General features: G+C 38.2%; 1 protein-coding gene across 1 annotated transcript; it reads left to right on the top strand.

The window, feature by feature from the left end:
• The first annotated feature begins 14,229 nt into the window (after positions 1-14,229).
• Positions 14,230-15,971, top strand: LOC113296422. Its single transcript, XM_026544729.1, has 3 exons — positions 14,230-14,234; positions 14,505-15,181; positions 15,286-15,971. Exons 1-3 carry the CDS (start codon positions 14,230-14,232, stop codon positions 15,969-15,971), a joined length of 1,368 nt encoding a protein of 455 aa, XP_026400514.1.
• Positions 15,972-25,406: the final 9,435 nt, after the last annotated feature.

Here is a 25,406-nt window from a genome sequence, read left to right as displayed (position 1 = left end):
TATCTGGGTAGGTTTCATCTCACCAAGTCCTAGCTTAAGGTACACATGGTATGGCAGTAAGTTCACACTGGCTCCTAAGTCAAGCAACGCTTTCTCAACACGGTACTTACCTATTGTACAAGAAATGGTAGGGGACCCTGGGTATTATACTTAGGAGTAGTGGTATTCTGAATAATAGAACTCACATGACTAGCTATGAAGGCTTTCTTCTGGACACTGAGCTTACGCTTTCGCGTACACAAGTCCTTAAGGAACTTGGCATAAGAGGGAATCTGCCTAATTGCGTCTAATAATGGAAGGTTGATATTAACCTGCTTAAAAACCTCCAATATATCATTAAAGTTGGACTCCCTCTTAGTCGGAACTAGCAGCTGGGGAAACGGGGCTCTGGGAACAAAGTGAGGCTCAACAGGACCCTCATTGGTCTCTTTGGAGACTCTATCAGTCTCCTCATTTTCTGGCTCAGCAGGGTGAACTACAGCATGTTCACTATCAGGCATGGCGACCTTGTTGTCAACTTTCTTTCCACTTCTTAGGGTTGTGACAGCATTCACATGATTGTACGATTTCTCTCCTTTGGGGTTAGGATCAGTATGACTAGGGAACCTTCCATTTTCTCTCTCACTTATAAACTTAGCTATTTGTCCTACTTGAAGTTCTAATTTGGCAAGACTCTGGGAATTATTCTTCAACTCTTGCCTAGTTTCTTGTTGAAAGCTCATGTGGTTCTTTGATAGCATGTCATGGTTACTTACTAACATAGTGATAGCTTCCTCTAAGGTAGAGATCTTTTTCTCGGAAGTGTTCTGAAACTGGGTTTGACCTGAAGAGTTCTTAAAACCAAAACCTGGGGGAGGCTGAGAATTACTAGACTGGCCTTGACTCTGGCCCTTAGACCAAGAGAAATTAGGATGGTTTCTCCAACCAGGGTTGTAGGTTTCTGAGTATGGGTCAAACTTCTGACGGTTCTCAAACCTAGCATTGTTATAGACAGCATGGGCTTGCTCTTCACTAACCTGACCTTCCCAAAATGAATTATCGGGCTTTATTCCACAACTAGAGACTTGAGAGGCTCTATTAGGTTCAACAAGGGACCTATTTTTAGTCTGGCCCATTTCCAAAGCTTCTAACCTTCTAGATAAAGCAGCAAACTTAGCATCTGACGCAAAACTCGTATCTACCATATTGGTGCTACTTCTATTGACCAAGAGTCTTTTAGGGGGTTCAACACAAGATTCCCACTGTTGGGATTTTTCAGCGATAGCTCCTAAGAAGGTAAAAGCATCATCAGCATTTTTACTAGTGAACTCTCCAGCGCACATAGACTCAACCATGGCTTTGGTGGAATAGTCTAAACCATCATAAATAATCTGTACAAGTTTCATATTATCAAATCCATGGTGAGGACACTGAGATAGGAGATCATTGAATCGCTCTAAAAACCTATAAAGAGACTCTCCCTCTTGTTGCACACTAGCACTAATTTTCTGCCTAACAGCTGCAGTTTTATGCTTAGGGTAGAATTTCATATAGAAGGCAGCGATAAGTTCCTGCCATGTTTCTATGGATTCAGACGGTAAGTTGTTCAGCCAGGTCTTGGCTTTGTCTCTCAAAGAAAAGGGAAACATCTTAAGTTTCAAGACTTCATCGGTAAGGTCCTTTATCCTAATTGTCCCACAGATTTCCTCAAAGTCCCTAATATGAAAATAAGGGTTCTCATCATCTTTTCCTAAGAATATAGGGATCATTTGAAGAATACTAGGTTTTATCTCGAAATTAGCCGTAGTGGCTGGCAATTTAATGCATGAAGCTCGGTTGGTCCTAGTTGGGAACATGTAATCTTTCAAGTTGCCATCGTTGGCACAACGGAGTACTAGGGGTACTATCCTCAGAGAAGATTCTCAAAACTGAAGTTTCCAAAAACAGGGCTCTCCAAAGAAGAGTCTTCGAGCTCCCTGCTTAAATCAGAAGAACTACTAGGTTTTTCGCTAATCAATCGACCTAGAGTATCTCTTTTCCAAGCCCTATTAACAAAATCGGGCATACACTAAAAAGAATTCAAAAAGAAATAAAAATCCTAACAGGAAGGTTCTAGCAAACACACAGCAGGCTGACTCGACTTTACCACAGCAAACCTAAAGATTTCTAGCAAACAACAAGCATGATGGCTCCACTTAGATTGTTTCTAGACCAGCTTCTAATCCTTCGAAAGGGAATTCGTTACAATTTGAGCAAACCCCTCTGGAATCAATCCGAGTTAAGCAAGTTGAATCGAGGCGAGGGAAGCTCAGTGGAGCTTTGATACCCAAAACCTCACCGATCCAATGCGGCGCAGTCACGCATTCAACTCGCAAACCGTCAAGAACTTCGAGGTGTGCTTAAAAGAGTAACCAATATTTTTCGAATGATTGTCCTGTTAAGCTCGATACCCTATAGGTCTCTTTCTAGTCCAAATTTTAGGCTTAGGTTCGCTTTAGGTTTCGTTTTCCTAAGGCGGGCAAGAAGGGAGCGGTGATGAAATCCGAACCCTTATCTTTAGGCCAGCCTTGCCCTTTACTAGGAATTTAAAAACAGTCCATATTCAAGTCCTCAGCATTATTCACCTTAAGGAGTCCAGTAACCCGCTTGCAGGAGATTCGCGGGTGTTTAGAATTTTACCTCCCGTACCAGACGGGCGAAGAACCGCTGAAGTCGACTCGGGCCACGACTCCTATGCCGTGTGCGAACCCGAGGGGCCGAGACGATATCGTAATCGTCGTCCTTCCCTGCAAACAGTTTATATTTAAGGGTACCCTTCCGTAGGGTTTAAAAATAAAAAAATAAAATGTCCCAAAATGTCCAAAGTCCATAAAAAAAAAAAAACAAAAAAAGAAAGCCTACAAAAAACTAATAAAAAAAATCTCTCTTTTTTTTTTCTCTCTTTTACAAAATAAAGAAAATCTTCTTCTTTCGCTCCTTTAGCTTTGCTTTTCACTCCCAAACTTTAAGTAAATCACCACAAGCTTTGGCAAAATTTACTTTCGCTCCAACTTCAAAAATCTGCAAGGAAACAAAAAAATCCAAAAACGTAAAGAAGAACAAAAATAATAAATAAAAAAAAAAAATCTAAAAAAAATGCTACCTAAACACAAATCCGCGTCGGCGGCGCCAAAAATTTGATGGTTTTCAAATAGTGATTGTAGTAGTGGTAAAAACTGGGTCTTTTCAGACTTGTGAAGAAAACAATTTTTAGATTTAAATTAAACAAGCAAATAAAAAGAGTTGTTCAAAGTTATAGAGAAAAACACACCAAGACTTGGATTCCACCATTGACCCATTATTTGATAAATTCTAATAATTAATATTCATGCAATTTTTTTTTTTAGAGTGATTCTAATTTTATGCCTTTTGTAGATTTTTGAAGTAATAAATGTAAACACCAAGCATGAAACATCAAAAGTCTTAAACTAAGCATGCTCCATCAAAACGAATCACAATTATTCAATAAAAATCAATTATCCAATATAAATTCCATGCAAATAATCATGTAAAAATATTGCAAATAAATATTAAAATTAGAATTATACCAATTAATGTGGAACAATGGCTTCCTCCGTCGCCTTGGATAATGGGTTTAGCTCCTCATCCCGAAAACACACTCACAAGATGTATTCATGGCTAAATAAGTGCTTTTATTGATGAAAATAATTGATAATTGAAATTAGCAACGCTGCATAAGTGTTACAGCGTCACTGTTACAAATGGTGTAAGTGCTGAGAAGAAACGATAGAATTAAAGTGCTGTAAATAGCGACACAGGGTGTTCTTACAAAGGGTGTAAGCTGCTGGAAAGAACGATACAAATCGTGTGCTGTAAACAGCGACACTCGTTTCTGGTTTTAAGACTGATAAAGAACGACTGCCTTAGCAGGTCTGTTCTTCCTCGTCTTCTTCCTCCTCGAACAGCAGCAGCAACAGCAACAATCAATGGTATCTTCCTCGTTTCGGCTCTGAACTCTCTCCTAATTCTCTCCTAAGGGTTTCTAACCTTTCTTTGATGTAAACCAACACTTATATAGCCCAACAGATCCATAAATCTCGACTAAATCCGAGAGTATTTCTCTTTTTTTCTTCTCGAGCAGTTGAGAGAATAATCTCTTTTCTGTTGCTTTGTACGCGTCCTATGGCCAGTTATTACGCTCCAAAATTCTCTTAAGACTTGAACAAGACTAGGTACATCTTTATCCAGCGTAAAACTCTCCCAAAATTCTTCACAAAATCTTTGAAAATAAACCGAAAGAGTACGTATCCTGTTGAACTTTGATTCACTTCTCCCGGCCATTCTAGCCCAATTAAGCCCATGAAATCATCCATACTAGAATTTTATATCTATATCACGTCCATCCCATGAGAATCAGTGATTGAATCTCATTAAAACTCGTCCGAAAATCCAACCCTAAATCTGTCTGGTGAAAAAAAATTTTCCCGCCAAAATTTTCTTTTGAATTTGAGAAGTTGACCTCCCCTTATCTGTGGCTGGTCTCCCTTTAGCAGATGCCTGGAAATGGGTCACCCCTTAGTAATTAGGTTACCCCTTATCCAAAATCAAGGGTCCGTATAGCAAGTGTCCTCTGGGGCATTTTCCCCACTTTTTTCGGGGTTCCTCCGGGGTATTTCTGGGGTACTTCCGGTACACTTCTGGGGCGCTTCCGGTACTTTATCAACGAAGGTCCAAACGCCGCATTTTCAGCCAATTTCGCCGCAAAACTTTATTCTTCTAAAAACACCTACAAATAAATAAAATATCCAAATAAGTACAATATCGAGCACTAACAATATATATAATTGAGATAAATTAGACACATAAATGCGTCTATCAGTTAGTAATAAAAATGATAAATAGTTATAAAGATGGGGTTGATTTTAGTAGACATCTAATATGGGGTAGGAATAGTTGTAATAGTAATTTAGTGAAAAATGTGTTAGGGATGTATAACTAATGATCTCACACTTTGAATAGTTATTTAGTTTTTATGAATTAATTCCTAATTATGGTAACTATTTCTTAGTTTGCTAACTCCTTATAACGGTTACTAGAATCATATTGGATCATTTGAGCTAGCAAAATAAAACTAGTTAGGAAAGTCATTGTTACAAAAACCTAGATTTGGTGTAGTGCCGGTAAGATCCTATCCAACCCATTCTCTGGCGGGTCGGGTAGGGTAGGGTAGCGGGTATAACCGTTTTTTTTTTTTCTTTTGCGAATTTCGAAGGTTATTGAACCTGGAAACGATAAAGAGCCAGATGATGTAGAGATTAAGGTGCCTGAACTTAATGCTAAAGATGTGAAACTATGGAGAAGATTATTGCTGGTAAGGTGTTTGATATAATGCTTCAATAAGGATGTAAGTTTTTCTGGATAGAGTTTTAATCTGGTTTGTGTTTGGTTTTTGATGGATGGGAACAGTGGTCAGTTGGAGAAACTGAAAGTGGAGCTTGCGTAATGATGAATGACATTGTATTGTATTTTATTTTGCATTTTATTTTGTTGATGTTGTTTTGATTTAATTTGGTTATTCACTGTGTGTATGTACAAGATCATAAATGGCTGTGGAAAAAAGGAAGTATCCGCTATCTAGCTATGTGTACAACCGCAACGGTTAGGTTGTTATGATTGTAAGAATGTTAGTGCTAGCATTACGGTGTTTCTTGGCTATTTTTTTTACATTAAAAGAAATATTGTCTGGCGGGTATAACCGTTTTTTTTTTCCTTTCTGGTACTTCAAAGATTTATCTGAGAATCTAAGATTCTATTAAAGAAATGGTTTAAGGAGAAAACGATGTGGAAGAAAACGAGAAATAATTTTCTGTATTAGATGATTTAGATCGATTTGACAAAAGACACGGAGTTAACATTTTACCCCTTGTTTGTTTTAAAATAACAGATCAATGGGCACGAGACAAAAAAAGGACAGGGATTATTTGGTCTTTTACATATATGAGGCGGGTTAGCGGGTAGGGTAGGATAATATCGGATTATATCCGTCACCCTACTCGCTAACTGGCGGATGAAATAATGTTTACCCGTCACCCTACCCGCCAAATAGTGGATAGGGTAGGATACAGTTAAAAAATTTTCGGGTAGGGTAGGATTGGCGGGTAAGGATAGGATATGTCCACCCCTAATATCAAGTGGAACAAAAGTTCTATATACTACCTTGATATACGGTAAGCTAACAAATTTCCTTTTATTCTTAAAACTTGTTGATATAAAACGATCTCCAATGATGAGGAAAAGATACCAATGATGACAATCATTATTCAAATGGACGAAATGGGTTATTCTTCCAAATATTTTTAAATCACAGTTCAAATGGACGAGTAAAAAATAATTTGGGTAAAATGGCAAAAAAAAAAATAGTAAGGATGAAACTGGTTTCATCCTAGCTTAAATTTAAAAAATAGCAAGAATGAAACTGGATACATCCTGTGTAAATTAAAAATAAGAAAAAATATTTGAAAATGGGCACGATGAAACTGATTACATCCTGTCTATTTTAACATTTTTGTTCATTTAAACAGTATCAAAATCTAACTGTCCATTTCACCCAGAAATTGTTGATTTTGGTCTTTTTAACCAATTTTGTGTTTGGAAAAACACCAAAGTAACTGGATAATAACATATTTAGCATCAAATACTGTATTCGTTCATTTGTTCAGAACATATCAGTCCGGATATATAAACAGAAGTCCTAGCGAGTTTCGAGTGAATTGCGATCGGAGAAACTATATCATTTATCTGCCGAGTTAATTGTTGATATTGATTTGTTTTGGAGAAACAACCTGAGTTAAAGGGAGGGAAGCACACTCATTAGATGGGAAATCACAGTAATCCAATAGAGCCTTAAAAGTCGACCGATAAATCACAATATAAAGTTCCACCTACAGACCGATTTCATGTTTCATAGAAGATAAAATTGGATGTCTCACATAAACCATTAGCTTATAAGAAATTTTCAAGTGATCGAATGATCAAATACGAAATTTTCCGAGTCGACATCAAATGACCTTTTAGCATAATTTTGGATGGGATAGTAAGAGTAGTTTTTGGGGTCTCCGTGGCCTCTTTCTTTGTAAATTTTCTATGTACATATTTTTCTTCGTTAATATGTTATTCGACTTAGAAAAAAAAAAAGCAAACCATTTGTCATACAAAAAAAAGAAAGGACGTTAATAAGGCCTTAACGGACATCAGACACTAAACCAGCCCATTACACTAAACTCGTCCATTAGTAGTTAACTTGGCCATTCATTCTCATTCCGTGTGTTCATCAGTGAGATTGAGGAAAGAGAGCGTCCGTAGATCGGGCGACTGAAACGGAGTCGACTCATCGTCTAGGGTTTGGTTAATGGCGGAAGCTGAAGAAAGGCACTGGGAAATCTTAACTCATAAAAGAGAAAAGAGACAAAGGAGACCAGGAACATCTCAGAGTGGTCACAACAATGGTAAGCGGCTTGTCTCAATTCCTTTTGATAATCTTGAGGTAGAAGAATATGATGATGGAATTGGAGGAGGTGATGTTTTAGCCAGTAAATTTGAAAAATTGGATTTGGATTCTGATTTGTCCCAATTTAAAAAGCCTAAGAAAGAGTCGACCAACAACCTATAGAGAGAGAATGTCTGGAGAGAGAGAGAGAATGTCTGGAGCGGCGTGTGGTCCTTTTCGTCATCAACATGAGGCGGAGCAGAGCAGTGGTGGTGGTGCAGGTACGGCGGAGCAATTTAAGACAGCTTGGGTTGAGATTCTCAAGCAAGGAAATCAGATTGTTTGTGGCAATAACATTCAGGACATTTCTACTAGCAACGGAGATGAAGATTCTAAATTAGAGAATAGTGATGGGTGGCAGACAGTTGAAAGAAAAGGGTTTGGTATCTTAAATCATAAAAAGGAGCTTCAAGTTGATTGTGAACACAAATCCTTTGTGCTAGCTTATGGAACAGGAGGAATTTTTCAGGGATTGAAATTAAGGACTTTTCTAGAAATCTCAAAGAAAATTCATCGGCAATCATCTCAAAAGGCGGTGCTAAGTGGCTACATTCTATTCTTTCTCGTGAATCCACTACAAATTTCATGGGGAGAGCTTCGTGGTCTCACGGAAAGGGTCGAGATTGGTTAATGGTTACAAGAGATAACAACAAATTTGGGGAGTTCTTGAAACTATCGGTTCCTGGAGATAACTTCAAAACAAAAGTTTCATTCTTCCCAGCTGACTTTGATGGATTCAAATGGAAGAAAATAGCTTTGGTGCTAGAAAATCTTCTCGGTGGTGGGAAAGAAGATATTCCCGGTGCTTTCACTCCAAAGGCTGGTGGCAATATTATTTATCAAGATTCAATTGGTTTCAAAGAAAAAGGGCTTTGGGATTTAGCTATTGTCATAGAATCTTCGCATGATGTAAATTCATGGGACAAGATTGGGTTAGAAATTGCTAAAAGATTTGATTTTGATATTCTTCCCTTCGAAAAATGTAAGGCTTTATTTTTTTCTTCTTCTACGAGCAGAAAGGAAATGATGATAGCTCGTGGATATTGGTCTTTTGAAGGATCCAACATTCGGTTGTGTCCATGGTGGTCAGCAATTAACGCTATCCCTTCTCCTAATTACGTAGAAGTGCAGGATCAAGCTTCCTGGGTGGAGGTTAGAGGAGTCCCATTCAATTTTTGGAGCTCAAGTTTAATTTCGGATATTGGTAATATGTTTGGTGGGTTGATTGAAGTACATAAGGATACTAAAGATTGGAAAGATTTGTTTAAAGTCCGTAATTTCAACTCCAATACGGTTTACAAAACTTGTTCAGTTGAAGATTACTCCTTCTCCATCATGGTGTCTCCATTGGCTGATGAACCTGGTGAATACAGGGCAGGGAAAATTAGGATTCAGGTACCGGAAAAGGTGGTAGAAACAATAATTCCAAATTTTGTTACTGAAAAGTCTGTCGAGGCAGGGGAGACAGGTGCGAAAGAAATCAGAATGAGCTGTCATCAAGCTACTCAGAGTGCAGAAATTTCGATCAGGACAACGTTGAATAAAGATAGGGTCAACAACTTGCCCCTGACTACTTCTGTTTCGAGCGCTGATATCTCAAATTCAAATTCAAATTCAAATTCTGTTGTTATTTTGAAAGAGGTTAATTCAAATTCAAATTCTGTTGGTAGTGGGGTGGAAATAGCAGAGAAGATAGTACTAAGTAATAGTGGATCGGGTCCTATTTTGGAGCAGTATAATTCCGGAGGCCCAGTGGGTTTGAATAATGGAGCGGGTGCGGGTATTCTGGGGACAATTCCATCTCGACCAGGTCCGAGTATGGAGGTAAATTCTACTCTACCCAATTATGCTAATCTGATTCTCTTTCTGTTAACCATACGAGTCTCACCGGCTCACAAGTCTCAACTGACCAGGTTGAATACTGTAAGTCTAGGAAAGACTGCATAGTATCAGATAAGTCTTAGAGTCTTTCAGTTAGCTTAAGAATAGCATTCATTACTTTTGAATAGGTAAAAACTGTTGTAACATCATCTTTGAGATCTTGTATAAATAATACATCGACTCCACAGTTCAGGTGTGGAAGTCATTCACCAAAACTCATATCTTAACTTGGTATCAGCCTTGATCCAAGCTACGCTTCCAAAACACTTCAAAACAAACAAAACTCACCAAATATGTCGACAACAACTCAGCTAAGACACGTACAGATCCATCATCTGGTAACTCTTAAGCTAACAGAAACCAACTACCCACTGTGGAAAACACAGTTTAAACCAATTCTGAAGGGCCATGGATTAACTAGCTTTATTGATGGTACAAAAGCTATACCTCCTAGAACACTACCAGATTCTGATGCTGAAAATCCAGAGTTCATTGCATATGAAGAACAAGACTCTCTTTTGGTTGGATGGCTGAACTCAACTCTTACTCCAGAGTGTCTTGGGGTTGTACGTGATCTTAATACATCTAAGGAGGTATGGGATGCATTGGAGGAAGAATATGCTCCAAAGACAAAGTTTCACCAGATGAATCTCAAAAAGAAGCTACACAACTTAAGCAAAGGTAACAAATCTTTAAGAGTCTTTTTAAATGAGGCTAAAGAACTATTTGCACAGCTTGCAGCATCCGGATATACAGTCAGTGATGATGAAAAGAAGCAATCCATCAGTAATGGGTTGAACCAAGCATATGATTCGATTGTCTCCACCTTAAGCACAATGGAGAACCTGAGCATGGATCTGTTTTACTCACATCTTCTCAACTTTGATATGCGCATCACACGTCAGCTCGAGGAAATACAACAACCCATTGCACATATTGCAGCTTCATCTACATCATGACGAAAAACTCCCCAAAACAACAACCACAATCAAAATCAACGACCTTTTCATTATCAACAAAATCAGTCACAACATCGTTTCCAGTCTCCTCTGCAAAGCAACAACACTGCTGAGAAGTGTCAAATCTGCAAGAAGAAAGGTCACCTTGGTGACAAATGCTGGTTCCGTTACAAACCAAGCACCAATCAACCAAAACCACAAGCTGCGTGTATTGCATTTCCTGAAGCATCATATGGCAACCAATGGGTAACTGATTCTGGTGCTACCAATCATCTAACAGCAGATATGAACAACTTAACAATCCCTCATGAATATACAGGCACAGAACAAGTGTATGTGGGTAATGGTAATTCACTAAACATCACACATACTGGTAATGCATCTTTCACACATAACTCAAGATTATTCTGTTTGAATAACATTTTTCATGTACCCAATATAAAGACAAACTTGTTATCAGTTTTTCAATTCTGCAAAGATAATGGTGTTTTCTTTGAGTTTCACACATCTCATTTCTTTGTAAAGGACAAGACAACGGGAAAGCTGCTGCTGCGCGGACTGAATAGGAATGGACTGTACATTCTTGAAGGCCTTACACAAATCAGCAAACAAGGGTCTTCTCAAGCTAATGTTGCATCTTCAATGCCGACATGGCATCAACGTCTGGGTCATCCGATGCTACGTACCGTGTCTAGCATTTGCAATAGGTTTTCACTTCCAGTTTCGAATAAAATGTTTAATTTTTGCAACTCTTGTCATGTTAGTAAGAGCAGAAAACTTCCCTTTTCTCTCAGCACTACATCTTATGATAAACCACTGTCATTGGTTGTTTCTGATATCTGGGTCTCCCCTAAACTATCTATGTCTGGTTTTCGATATTACATGCTCCTAATGGATGTTTATTATCATTTCACTTGGGTGTTTTCTTTAGTACAACGTTCTGATGCTCTGTCCATTTTTATAAATTTTAGAAAACAAATTGAAAATCTTAGAGATCATAGGATTAAGACTTTTCAGTCTGACAATGCCTTAGAGTATAAGAAGTTCACAAAGTATTTGAATGAATATGGTATTCAACACCGATTCTCTTGTCCTCATACATCACCACAAAATGGAATAGCAGAGAGACGTATTCGCCATGTCACTGAATCTAGCCTAGCACTTTTATTTCAAGCACATATGCCCTCATCATTTTGGGCTGATGCGTTTGTCACTGCCTGTTACTTAATTAATCGTCTGCCTAAATCATCCAGTGAAGTCAAAACTCCTCTAGAACTCCTTTTCATAAAGAACCAGATTACAAGTTTTTAAAGGTTTTTGGTTGTCTTGCTTATCCTTGCCTCAGATCTTATAACTCAAACAAGCTAGAACCTAGATCACTCCCATGTGTCTTTATAGGATACAGTAGTTCTCATAAGGGTTATATCTGCTTACATAGAGAGACTGGTAGGATTTATATCACACGCCATGTAAGGTTTGAAGAACAGTCGTTTCCATTCAGTCCAAACCAGCAGTGTGTACCATTGCACAGTCCAGGTAATGTGCCTTCAGATACTTCATTTCTACACTCTCCTCCTTTTAGGCGTCGACATTATCTCCCTACACAACAGAATGTTGTATCTCCATCTACAGAACTGCTACCGAGCATAGGCAATGATATGGCAAGATTGGAACCATCCCAGGCCTCTCCAACAACATCTACATCACAACTGAATACTCAAACTATCTCTGCTGCTGATTCCGTCACAAGTATGCCACTTCAAGACAGCTCTGAAGTAAATACTTCTCATGTAGTATCCTCTAGTCATCCTATGCAAACAAGGGCAAAATCTGGAATTAACAAGCCTGTTCAAAAAATGTGTTTGTCTGCAACTAAACATCCCCTCAATGATTCAGAATTCATGGAACCAACATGTTACTCAGAAGCATGCAAACTTCCAGAATGGCGTGCAACTATGGATAATCAAATAAATGCTCTCATCAGAAATGACACATATTCGATAGTTCCTTTTCAACCAGGCATGAATGTTGTTGGCTCCAAGTGGGTTTATCGAGTAAAACAAAACTATGACGGAACCATTGATAAACGTAAGGCCCGATTGGTGGAGAAAGGTTTTAATCAACAGGAAGGGGTTGATTATGGAGAAACCTTTAGTCCAGTTATAAACAACTGGCCATTGAAGCAACTAGATGTTGAAAACGCTTTCCTCCATGGAACTCTGGAAGAGGAAGTCTATATGAAGCAACCGGCAGGGTATGTAGATGCTAATCATCCAACTCATGTGTGTAAACTGCATAAGTCGTTATATGGGCTAAAGCAGGCTCCGCGTGCATGGTTTTCAAGGCTCAGTAACTATCTAATCACACTTGGCTTCAAAGGTTCAGTTGCAGACACATCCTTGTTTGTCTACAAAACCAAACAATCAGTTACTTATGTGTTGATTTATGTGGATGACATAATTGTCACAGGGTCAGACTCTTCACAGGTAGCTCGACTCATTCAAGAAATGGGTAGAGAGTTTGCGATAAAAGACATGGGGGACCTTCATTTATTTCTGGGTATAGAAGTTATAAGGCAAACTGGTGGTCTAATTCTCACTCAGCGCAAGTATATAGCAGATCTTCTCAAACGCACTAGACTAGATGGTGTAAAACCAGTGTCGAGTCCAATGTCTTCCAGCTTGAAGTTAAGGCAGACAGGTAGTGAAATATTTGCAGACTGTACCTTATATCACAGCATCGTTGGTGCTCTTCAATACCTCCATCTCACGAGGCCAGACATTTATGTAGCTGTTAATAGGGTGTGCCAGTATATGCACAATCCTTATGTTGAACATTGGGAACAAGTGAAACGTATTCTTCGATATCTAAAGAACACAGTGGATTATGGCCTTCATATACATCCTGCATGAGACTTTTCTTTGCATGGTTACTCAGATGCTGATTGGTCTGGTTGCCTAGATGATCGTAGATCCACTAGTGGTTATGGTATATACTTCGGTGGTTATCTGATATCGTGGAGTGCTAGAAAACAGAAGACAGTCAGCAAATCTAGCACTGAGGCAGAATATCGAGGCATTGCCATTGCAACCTCTGAGATTATTTGGATTGAGTCATTGCTTCATGAACTTGGAATTACTATCTCTGCCCCAGTGCTGTGGTGTGATAACTTGGGCGCAACATACCTTACAGCTAATCCAGTTTTTCATTCTCGCACGAAGCATATCGAGATAGATTACCATTTTGTAAGGGAAAGGGTGGCTAGCAATCACTTGAAGGTGCAGTTCATCAGTTCACGGGATCAAATAGCTGACATTTTTACCAAGGGTCTACCAACACCAAGATTTCAGATATTCCGTAGCAAGTTGCACATTCGTAACACAACTTGAGGGGGAATGTTAATCATACGAGTCTCACCGGCTGACAAGTCTCAACTGACCAGGTTGAATACTATAAGTCTAGTAAAGACTGGGTAGTATCAGATAAGTCTTAGGGTATTTCAGTTAGCTTAAGAATAGCATTCATTACTTTTGAATAGGTAAAAACTGTTGTAACATCATCTTTGAGATATTGTATAAATAATACATCGACTCCACAGTTCAGGTGTGGAAGTCATTCACCAAAACTCATATCTTAACTCTTTCATTCAGAAGCAGGTGTGTCGGACTTTCTAGAAAAAGCTGTCTCTATCCCTGCTATTCAAGCTATAGATTTGGAGGAAGGCAACACTCACGAAAGGGTTAATAAAAATCTTGATTTGGTTAATTTTGAGGGAGAGGAAAATATCAATTCTTCTTCGAATACTTCTTTATCAGGCTCCGACAAACTGATTATGAGGAATATCAATAATTTTCAAGGAAAAAAATGGGGTGAGGTGAAATTATTAATATAAACAGTTATTAGAGCGCAATTCGAATCTCTAGTTCTTCAATTTATAGCAGCAGGTCCGAGCCTGGGGATTAATTTCGTTGGGTCAATTGAAGAGATAGATGATATGGTGATGGAGACAATTACAAGGAATTTAAGCAGATATGAGAAGGGGGCAACTGCCTCTCTTTAAGGTAATTTTTGTTGGGGTTCTGTACTTGGGTTTAAGTATTTTTTTTTTATGGATTACACCATTGTTAACTGGAATATAGGGGTATTAACAACATCAATAGAAGAGATGTCATTAGGAAGAAGGTGAAACAGTGGAAAACAACAATTCTAGTTCTTAAAGAAACAAAAATTCAAGAGTGTAATAAGGTTTTAGCTAAACAAATTTGGGATAAGAGAAGTGTTAAATGGGTTGATGCTCCTTCAGAAGGGAGATCAGGGGGTATTTTATGTTTTTGGGATGAGGATAAATTAGTTGTGGAGGAGGTGGTAATTGGTATTCATTCAATTAGCTTGAGATGCAAATTCATTAACTCCGATTTCACTTGGATGTTCACTGGGGTTTATGGTCCTGCAAATCCATTAGATCGAAAAGATTTGTGGAGAGAATTAGAAGAGATCAGAAGTTTATGGCAATTGCCATGGGTGTTAGGAGGGGATTTTAATAAAATTAGGTTTATGCATGAGAGAACTTCAGAAACTGAAATTTCTACTGGCATGAGACGCTTCAATAGATTCATTGTTAAGTATGATTTGGTGGATTTACCACTTAATGGGGATTCCTTTACCTGGAACAACAAAAATCAAGTAAATAACATTAGAAGCAGAATCGACAGAATTGTCGTTTCTAGTGATTGGGAAGAGAAGTTTCCGGCAGTGATTCAAATTGCTCTCCCAATACCTTGTTCCGACCATTGCCCGGTGGCTCCAATTCGTGAAGGTGTTAAAGGAGGACCATGCCCTTTCCGGTGTGAGATTTATGGCTTGATTACCCTGATTTCCTTAAGTTATTACAATTATGGTGGAATTCTTTTACTTTTTCAGGTTCAGCAGGCTTTATTTTCGCTAAGAAGATTCAAATTTTAAAGTTTAAACTCAAGACTTGGAGCAAGATAGAGTTTGGGGATGTGGACAGAAAACTAGAAGATTTGGAAGAAGAGTTTATGCATTTGGATATGGAGGAGGAAACTAATGGTGGTTTGACTGAAGAACAATGTGACAAGAGAGTCTTGGTTCAGCAAAATTATTGTAGTATTATTGGTTTGGTGGCTGAAAAATGGAGGGCTAGAAGTAGAGTGGATTTTCTTCAAAATAATGATAAGAACACTAAGTTGTTTCACAAGATTGCCTCCGACAGAAGAAGAAACCACATCAATAAAATCAAAGTAGATGGTAGAATGACTCAAGAGGATAAGGAAATCAAAAAAGGAATTGTCAATCACTTTAAGAAGATATTTCAAGATAAACCTCTTGGCAGACCAGTTATGGGTGACCTGAAATTTATCAAGATCGATGAAGATATGAAGCAATTCCTGGAGCAGTCAATTTCCGAGAATGAAGTATATAATGCTATTAAAGCCCTGGGGAAAACTAAAGCCTCAGGGACAGATGGTTTTCAAGTTCTGTTTTACCTGAAGGTTTGGGAGATTATTAAGTTTGACTTTATGAAAGTTATACATGAATTGCAAGAGTCAGGTGTTTTGGATTGGAGATTCAAGAATACTTTATAACTTTAATACCTAAAAAGGATACGGTTGAAGAAATTTCTGATTTGAGACCTATAAGTTTGGTTAATGGGGCTTATAAGATTATTGCTAAGGTTTTGGCAGATCGTTTAAAACAAGCTTTGCCTAAGATAATCTCTCAATAACAATCTGCATTTCTCAAACAGCGACAAGTTTTAGATGGGGTTCTGATCGCCAATGAATTAATCGATTCGAGAATAAAATCTGGGAAAGTTGGTCTTTTATGTAAAGTCGATTTCGAAAAAGCTTTCGACAATGTGAGCTGGGATTTTTTGAGATAAGCTATGATGCGGATGGGCTTCGGTGAGAAGTGGATAAAGTAGATTATGATATGTGTTTAGAGAGTTCGGTTCTCGGTCCTTATCAATGGAAGTGCCGAGGGATACTTCACTAGTAAAAAAGGAATTCGTCAAGGTGATCCTCTCTCTCCCTTCTTATTTCTTATTGTCGCTGAAGTTCTTTCCTTAATGATGCTAAAAGCTAAAGAGGAAGGTTATATTAACGGTTTTAATGTCTAAGAAAATTGGACTTCTATTACGCATCTCCAGTTCGCAACCGATTCTTTATTTTTTCTAAATGCCAATGATGATCAGCTAAAACATTTGAGAATGGTTTTGATAGGTTTTGAGTTGTTATCTGGTCTTAAAATCAACTTTGCAAAAATCAAGTTGTATGGTGTGGCTTTGAATGATGATATGAGTCACTTTGCTTCTATTTTGGGTTGTCTTAGTGATTCTCTTCCTACTTGTTATCTGGGGTTACCTCTTGGTGATAGGTATAAAGGTACAAGAAAATGGAATCGAGTCATAGATAAATGCACTCAACGTTTAACTTACTGGAATAGATCGAGTGTTTCTAGGGCAGGTAAAATTACTTTAATCAAAAGTGTGTTGACTAGTTTACCTATATACTTCATGTCTTTATTTGAAATTCCTGTTTCTGTGGCTAATAAGATTGAGAAAATAATGAGATATTTTCTGTGGGATGGGCAGCACAGCAAGAAGAAAACGCGTTTAGTGAAGTGGTCTCAATTGACTAAGAAAAAAAGCAATGGGGGCCTTGGTATTAAGAGTTTAAGGCATATGAATGATGCTCTATTAGTGAAATGGTTATGGAGATTTTCTTTAGAGGATGAAATGCTTTGGAGGAAGATTATAAACGAGAAGTATGGCATTAGTGTGCAGCCTTTTATTTCTAATCAGCCTAAAGGTTCCTATGGGGTCTCAATATGGAAGGGTGTTATGGCTAGATCTTCAATTTTAAAAGAGAATATTACTTTCAAAGTCAACAAAGGGTCCAAAGTTAGATTTTGGGAAGATTGTTGGTTGTTTGACAGAGATATGAAGACTGAATTCCTTAATATCTACAACAAAGCTCGCTCCAAAGGTAAGTTTATTGTTGTGGTTAGTAATGGGTCTGCTGTTCCGGCTAATTGGAATCTTGAAATTCCAAACAGACTTGATACTGTTTCGAGAGCTCAACTGGAGACTATAAAGGCCAAACTTAATGTGGTGAATTTTATTTGGTCTGATGAAGATGAAATCAGTTGGAAACTCAACAAAGACAAGAAATTTTCTGTCAAGTCTTTCTATGAGTTTGTTCATCAAGATTTGATATCATGTCTTGATAGCCGGATCTTCAAGCATATTTGGGGACTGCCATATCCTCCTAAAGTTGCTTTTTTAATTTGGTGTGTTCTTCAAAATAAAATTCCAACGAAGGATTTTCTTAGGCGCAGAGGTATGCAAATTGGTAGTGATTGTGTGTTTTGTGGTGAAATCGAAACTATGGATCATTTATTTATTCACTGTGTTTTTGCTCAAGGGTTGTGGAACCATTTTAGGAGTGAACTTCAATTTTCTTTTGTCCTCCCTCTCTCGATGAAGACTCTGTTGTGCACCTGGCATGCCAAAGATTTGACGAAGTCGCAGAAAAGGTTGTGGGCTATGATACCTGCTATGGTAACCTGGTCAATTTGGTTGGAAAGAAACGCCAGAGTCTTCTCGGAGAAGAGAATTGAGCTTCCAGGGGTTATTTCTAAAGCAAAACACTGGTTTTTCACATGGGCATTATGTTTTACTGAGTTTCAGCAGGTTTCTTTTGAAACTGTTATTGAGAATTGGAAATCGACATACTTTCAATTTCCTTAGGTGCAGCTATTTTAGTTTGATTTCTCTGTATCTTTCTTGTTTCATCTCCTCTCTTGTTCTTTCTTTTCCTTTTCTCCCTGTACTTGCTTTGGGTGGTACAATTCTTTTGTACTCCATTTTTTGATCAATGGAAATTTCTACTTTGCTGATCAAAAAAAGAAAAAGCCTAAGAAAGAAGAATATGATGATAGAAGAGGAGAAGGATGTGATGTTTTAGCCAGTAAAGATTTGGATTTGTCCCAATTTTCTTGGGCAATTGCTAAATCTTTCTCATCTCTTTGTCCCTTTGGGGAGACGGATGAGGAATCTTGTAATAGTGAAGAAGTTTATGGTGATGATGAGAAATCTGAAGATGGATATGAAGTTGTTGCTGCTGATACTCCGTGGTCGTATGCAATTGAAGATCTTCGAGAAGAAGTTTTACAATTACCAATGGAGGAGTGGGAGCAAGATAGGAAGGAGGTATGTATGTTGTTAAATTTGTTGGAGACGGCACCCTTTTCATCATCATCAGGATTACGTCCGCCGCCTCCAATAAGGAAACGCATCAGGTACGAAGTTTATGTTGATGCATATTTTAGGAAGAATAGATTACCAAGGTATGGGATTCTTGTGAAAGATCCTTATCGATTCCGCACGTTTGGATATGTTGGGAAAAGCAAAAGTAGAAAAGTACCCCAGCTTCAAACTCACTTGGAAGGGCTGTTGAAAGGTGCCAAACTCGTCAAGTCTTTAATTAGCAAGAAATCTCATCATGATGGAGAACTTGACATATGCATTTTCTCCAACAAACCATATGTTGTTCATTTTTCCAGTGTAACTAGTGAAAAACCACGTAAGAAAGAACATTTTACGCAAGATGTCAAGACATTATTGAGGGATCTGATTTTGTATACTTTTCAGAATAAGATGGGCATCGAACTGACTTCCTACTTTAAAAACAGCCCTGCTGATTACTTGGCTAGATCGCCAACCTCAAATCTTTGGAAACAGATTCCAAAGAAGGATTTTGACAAGGAGTTAAAAGATCAAATCAATCTAGTTGAACAATATGAAGCTGTAAAACGTAGGCGGCGTGAAGCACGGTCTCAAAAGGATCAGGTCAAGCGTTCATACTTATCAGCTTTGCTTTCGAAGACCTGCTTATGTTAATGTATAAAAGTATGGATTCCTCATGGATGTTTTCTGTTGTTTAATCATATTACATCATCAGGTTAGCAGATCCTTCATCTAGGTAGTTTCAAAATTTTCTTTTATGAGAATTTAGGATTTTGTGGAATCACTACAAAACAGAAGGCCTCCTGGGACGGTCAGAAAACGTCCCAAAAGGCCTAAAGCCGTCCCAAAAAGGTATTAGGGACGGTGTTCTTACCGTCCCTAGATCCACCGTCACTAATGCTACTAGGAACGATTCTGACTTTTAGGGACGTTTCGCACTTGCCGTCACTAATACTTCTAGGGACAGCTGCTTGCTGTAGGGACGGTTTTACAATCCATCCCAAATACTTTTCTAACCGTCCCTAGAGGCAAATTTCAACGGTAGCAGTGACCCAATAGTAACGCCTTTAAAGCGTTGCTAAAATTTGAAAAATTGGTAATAAACCTTCTCGGTTTCTTTGGCAGGATGCCTTTCCCTTTAACCTTCTGAACATTCATTCACACAGTATTTTTTCCCAAAATACATTCTCATTCATGAAATCAAGTTGTTCACAAAAATGATTCAAACATTTAGAATAATAAGTCTCATACAACAAAATAAAAAACTTCGCAAAAACAATCAAAAGGTGATGTTCTCAGACTACCATAATTGTACACAACTTGGACGTAAACGGTGCACCATCTACACTGGAAATGTATTTGATTGCTTCTGCTCCAGAACGACCTTTATTGCTCCGCAGCATTTAATTCCTACCATCTACCATCATCGAAATTCTGCAACAAACCAAACTTAGTATAGAAATTCATCGATCGACGTACATGAAGAAGGAAACCGAAGTATCTAACCTAAACCAAATAGAGCATAACAATAAATAGTATTGGGACAGGGATGGAGGAATAAATACTCAGTTTATGGATTTGCAATTCTAGTTTGTGTTATGCCTTTGGAGGAGTTCCAACTTACCTCAATTAGAACATTTGAGATAAAACCCACATCGTTGGCACATGGCACCAAAATTTCCATCGAGCTCCCAGTTGCTGCCATATTTCCTATCACGTAACCGCCTAATCATGATCAAGCAAGTTGGATATAGGTTTGGTAGGATACCTCGAGTCCTGCAAACTTTAGCACTTATTACGTGTATAGCATAATCCACTGGTAAGTGTACGTGTATTACGTAATGAGCACCCACAGATAATATCAGGTTGCATGCCTAGATCAAAGAACCAGTTTATATAAGCTAGAAGTAAGACGCATCTATGTAAAAAGAGAAGCAAATGCACATACAACCCGCTAATACATGTTCTGTTTCAAGCTCGGAGCCACATGTAACAAGAGAAGCAAACGCGCATACAACCCGCTAATACATGTTACCACACCACCACCACCCACAACCACCAACAGTAAGGCAGTACTAACCATTACCACCACCACAACCCTCTATCCCCACACATGCAACTACACCATCACCAGTACTAACCATCACCACCACCGCCAGTATTAAGGCTTTACACATACCAATTACTCCATGGGACCGCTCAATTCTCGGACTGATGAATAAACGGAACCAGTTAAGGAACTCAAATGCACAAAGCAAATTCAATAAATGCCAAGCACCATCACAAATTACACAAACTGAAATTTAAGCTTATAAACAACAAATGTCACCCACCACCAAACAAGAATAACTCAAATTTAAGCCTATAAACATCAAATGTCACCCTCCATTACAAACAACAAACGAAAGAATGCTCTTACCCTGAATTATATAGATGAAGGATCTATTAAACTGGTGATGATATCAAAAAAACAGTTGAAATGTTTAAAGTACCCATGATTAATGTATTTTGTTTTAGTTTTAGATGCGACTTTCTGAGCATGAAATAGAACTTATTGAAATGAATGCCAACAGTGAGAAACTACGACAAACTTATAATGAGCTCTTGGAATTCAAGATGGTACTCAATAAGGTATATTTATAGTCTTAAGTGCTTGAGAAAACAGTGATTTGGTGCATCTTGGTGCAGATATTCAAAGCTCTTTTGAAAAAAATAACAGACCCCAGGGAAAATTCTCGCCATTCTGTTAGACATCTTTCTCTGGTTATTGTCATTATTCATGGCTCATGATACACAGACACATGGCACAACACAATGTACGTCGTCGCACTTTTTAAAACATTCCTGACTTATCTAACTAAATGATGAAGGCATGTATAGAAACTTCATGGAGCAAAATAATAGCTCTTTATTCATTAATATCTGTATTATGATTATTATACATATGATATGACCCATAGTTCTTCCAAGCTAATATACTGTAGAAGCTTGTACCTCCTACACCATGCATATTATTTTTTTTTTGCTTTTTAGTTGATTTTCTTACTGTTATATTTGTTTGTGCAGAAACCACAAATGCTGCAGTTGTGGCGGTTAAATTAGAAGAATCTTTTATTGAGTATGTCCTCCTCTTTTAGCAATATTTTGGAGCATCTTTCATATGACCTTGATGCACTTTGGCTTTCTCTACCTTGTAACGTCATTTATTGTTAATTAATTGGGCTAGTTCAAATTGTTTGTGCAGATGCAGGGAAGAAGATAAAGATGCCTATCTATATTATCTTTTGAGTGTTCATGGGCAAGGCCGGACTATTGTTTTCTGCACGTCAATAGCAGCTTTACGTCACATTTCTTCCCTTTTGCGCCTTCTTGGCATTAATCTGTGGCCTCTTCACTCTCAAATGCAGCAGCGAGCACGCCTGAAGGTACTTTCTTCGTTGTAGTGTTAAGATATATGATTTTTTTCTGTGGTCTATTCATCCTTAGATGTTACCTCATTAATTCTTCTGATGTAATACTAGTTTGGCTGGTAGATGTAGTCAAGGGGCTAACAACATATAGATGTTGCAAATGACTAGTTGAACAACATGCAAAATGGTTACATGAACTTTCTTTGCACAATGCTATCAGTAATGATTCATGAACGTTGTCTATTTTATTATGGTAAATTACCAGAGTTGTGGTGGCATTTCACTAATACAAAAACTACCAGAGAAGTAAATAATAGTGGAAACAGTATTAGTGAAGGAAGATGCAGTATGAATTACTTGTGTTGAATTTAGTGAAACTTAGTGTTGTTCAGCTAAACTAAATCTGATGCAGGAGCATTTTATGCTTCTTGAGGAATGTTTTAATCTAGGAATGTCCTACGAAATAGGGACGTTTTTAGTTGTTTCCGTACTTAATCTTAGGTTTCTTTTCGTAGGGGTTATCTTTTTAGTATAAATAAGTTATTAGGTTTTCTTTAGAAGACAGACTTTGATTATGATATTTTGTTAAGCTTTAATCTGCGGATTATAGAAGAGTAATGGTTTTTTTAACCTAGACTCGATTTTCTAGCGTTCTATTGTTATCAATCCTATGTTCTATTCAATATCTTTGTTCTATTCTCGCTAGCTTAGTGTTCTGATTTCTAGAACTGCATCAGTTGGCGCTAGAAACAAAACACACCAGCAAACCCTAGTTTCTACAATGGTAGGTAGAGATAGAGGTGGTGGTAGAGGTATTAGATACATAGATTCTACTGAGTCAAGAACCTTGATTGAGGACATGTTGCGACAGAAGTTGTTGCGACAGGGACGTGCGAAAGCTCGAATGGAAATACCGGAGAGCCGACGCAAGCCATTAGATTCACCGGAAGGAGTTTCTGAAGAAGATGAACACACAAAGGTCGATGATCGTCGTTATGTTGTTCATGAGAATCCAGTATTCTCAAAACATACCCCTTTGTATTCACCGGAAGGAGGATCAGAGGATGATGAACACGCGTTTAATGAAAATCGTTTTCATAACCGTGTTGTTCATGAATCACATCATGGAAGGTTAGAAAACAGACTAATCAAAACCTTTGGCTTGAACACCAGACGGGTGAAAGTTGAAGTGGATGATATGTCTGAAAAGATGCATGCTGAAGATTTTCTAGATTGGGAGGCCAGCATAGAGAAATATTTCGAATGGCAGCCTATGACCGAAGCTCGTAAAGTGAAGTTTGTCAAGTTAAAGTTCAAGGGTGCAGCACTAAAGTGGTGGAAAAGGCTACAAGAACAGCGTATGAGGCAAGGCAAAGCAAAAATCAACACCTGGGATCACATGAAACAGAAGTTACGCAAATAATTTCTGCCATCAGATTACATAGTGATGATGCATAAGAAGTTCCAGTCGCGCCAACGTGACCTTTGTAAGAGCACAAAGAAAACCGGCACATCAGCAACTGCTGCTCGGATTACAAACAGAGTTCACAAGAAAGAAACTCGCTTCATTGAGGCTAATAGTGATGAGGACACGTCAAGGGGGCCGATATATGATGAACTCGTGAGTCAAAAGCTGAAATATGATGACTTTATCATTGAAGAGCTGCATTATGATGAACTTGTCAGTGAAGAGACGAAATACGATGGACCTAAGAGTGAAGATGAAGTCGTTATTGATTGGGACTTACCACCAGTGTACGACTGTTGTCCAGAAGTTGAAGACACAGTTTTGTTTACTTCTGTTGGTATTGATCCTTCTATAATGGAAGACAGTTACCTGGAAGCGGAAGCTGAAGTTTTCTTTCAATCAGGTTATATTGATCATCTTACGCAGGAACATACGCAAATTGCAAGTATTCCTGCTAACCAAACTCACTCAGTTTATGAGAATCAAGCTACACATACAGTGAATGATTTTAGTTTGAGTTCTCAAGCTTTATATACAGTACAAACTTTACGTACTGTTGAGGATCTTGAATTGAAATCAGACTATCACAAGGGAAAGGTTAGCAGCAAAGAAGTTTGCGGAGAAAACTATATCAGCAAAATTCGTGGGCGAATTTTCTCTAACAAGGGGAGGAGTATGATGATGGAAGATGTACCAAACATAGTAAGTTCCAAAACTATGTTATAAGGTAGCTTGGGCAGAAAACTATAAAAGTAGAATTCGAGGTCGAATTCTCTCTAACAGTGAGAGGGATTCAGTGACTGAAGATTCCCTTGCAAGCAACTTGTGTTACTCAAGAGAGTGTGCAAAGACTCGTGATGAGTTGGAGCCGTGAAGTGAGATTCTCAGATGCACCGTTACTAATAAACTATGTGAGGTTGCATACGAGTATTATCTGCAACATGGCGTCAAACCAGTACCACTATCTTTGGACCAGATAATTGGCAAGGGAAGAGACGCTTACGTTGGCAGAAATTTTACAACAGTTACTGGCAGAAATTTGATACTGGACGTAGTCGAAGCATTTAAGAATGCGTCTCCTTCAGTTAAATGTGTTAACAGTGAGAACTGCCATGAGATGTTGGATTGTTGGGGTTTGATGACAAGTCAGTTAACGGAGATATGTGATGTTTTTGATTTAGAATCAGGACTTAGTTACTGCACGCATCCATGGTATCTTGCAGTTGTAAATCTAAGGGGGGAGCCTACTAATCAGAATTGGGTTATTAAGATTGTTAATCAGTATTTAACAATCCTCTCAAAAAGTCTGCTTGTGATGATTTTTGGTACATGCTTGAAACTGGATTGCAGTAAAAAGATGGAAAGGCTGATGTTAATCAAGGAGAACCAAACCAGCTTGGGAGTGCCTATCACAGTCCTAAGTAGCTCACCACCAGATGTCAATCAAAAATCTTTCGATATGGAGGAACAATTAGACACAAACAAAGCTAAAAAGCTGGTTCAGGTAACTGATTCCATTACAACCATTAAGCGCTTTGTTTTACCATATCCTGTCTATAGTGATTTTTATGGACTGAAAGATGTAACCTTGATATATTGCAAATGGTGGTTATGGCTTGTTTCTCTCTTCTTAGAGATTTTGGTTAACGTTTGGCTAAGATTATTTGGTTGCAACCTTAAAGAATTCATTGGTGGATATTATTCTTAAGGTAATAGATGTGAAGGAACGTGTACTGACCAACAGAACTTACAAGTTGTGTCATTTATCTGTTCTAAAGGCAACTGTGGACAAAAGTAATTTGTTGCATACATCTGTAAGGCCTAACAAGTTTCAAGGAGGAAGAACTATGGCATTCTTTAATGGTGGAAAAACAGAACAGACCTCGTTTGGTTT

The sequence above is a fragment of the Papaver somniferum genome, chromosome 7 (genome assembly GCF_003573695.1).
Source record: "Papaver somniferum cultivar HN1 chromosome 7, ASM357369v1, whole genome shotgun sequence".
Taxonomy (NCBI): domain Eukaryota; kingdom Viridiplantae; phylum Streptophyta; class Magnoliopsida; order Ranunculales; family Papaveraceae; genus Papaver; species Papaver somniferum.
Note: the sequence above shows the minus strand (reverse complement) of the source record. Positions and strands in the feature narration are given on the sequence as shown.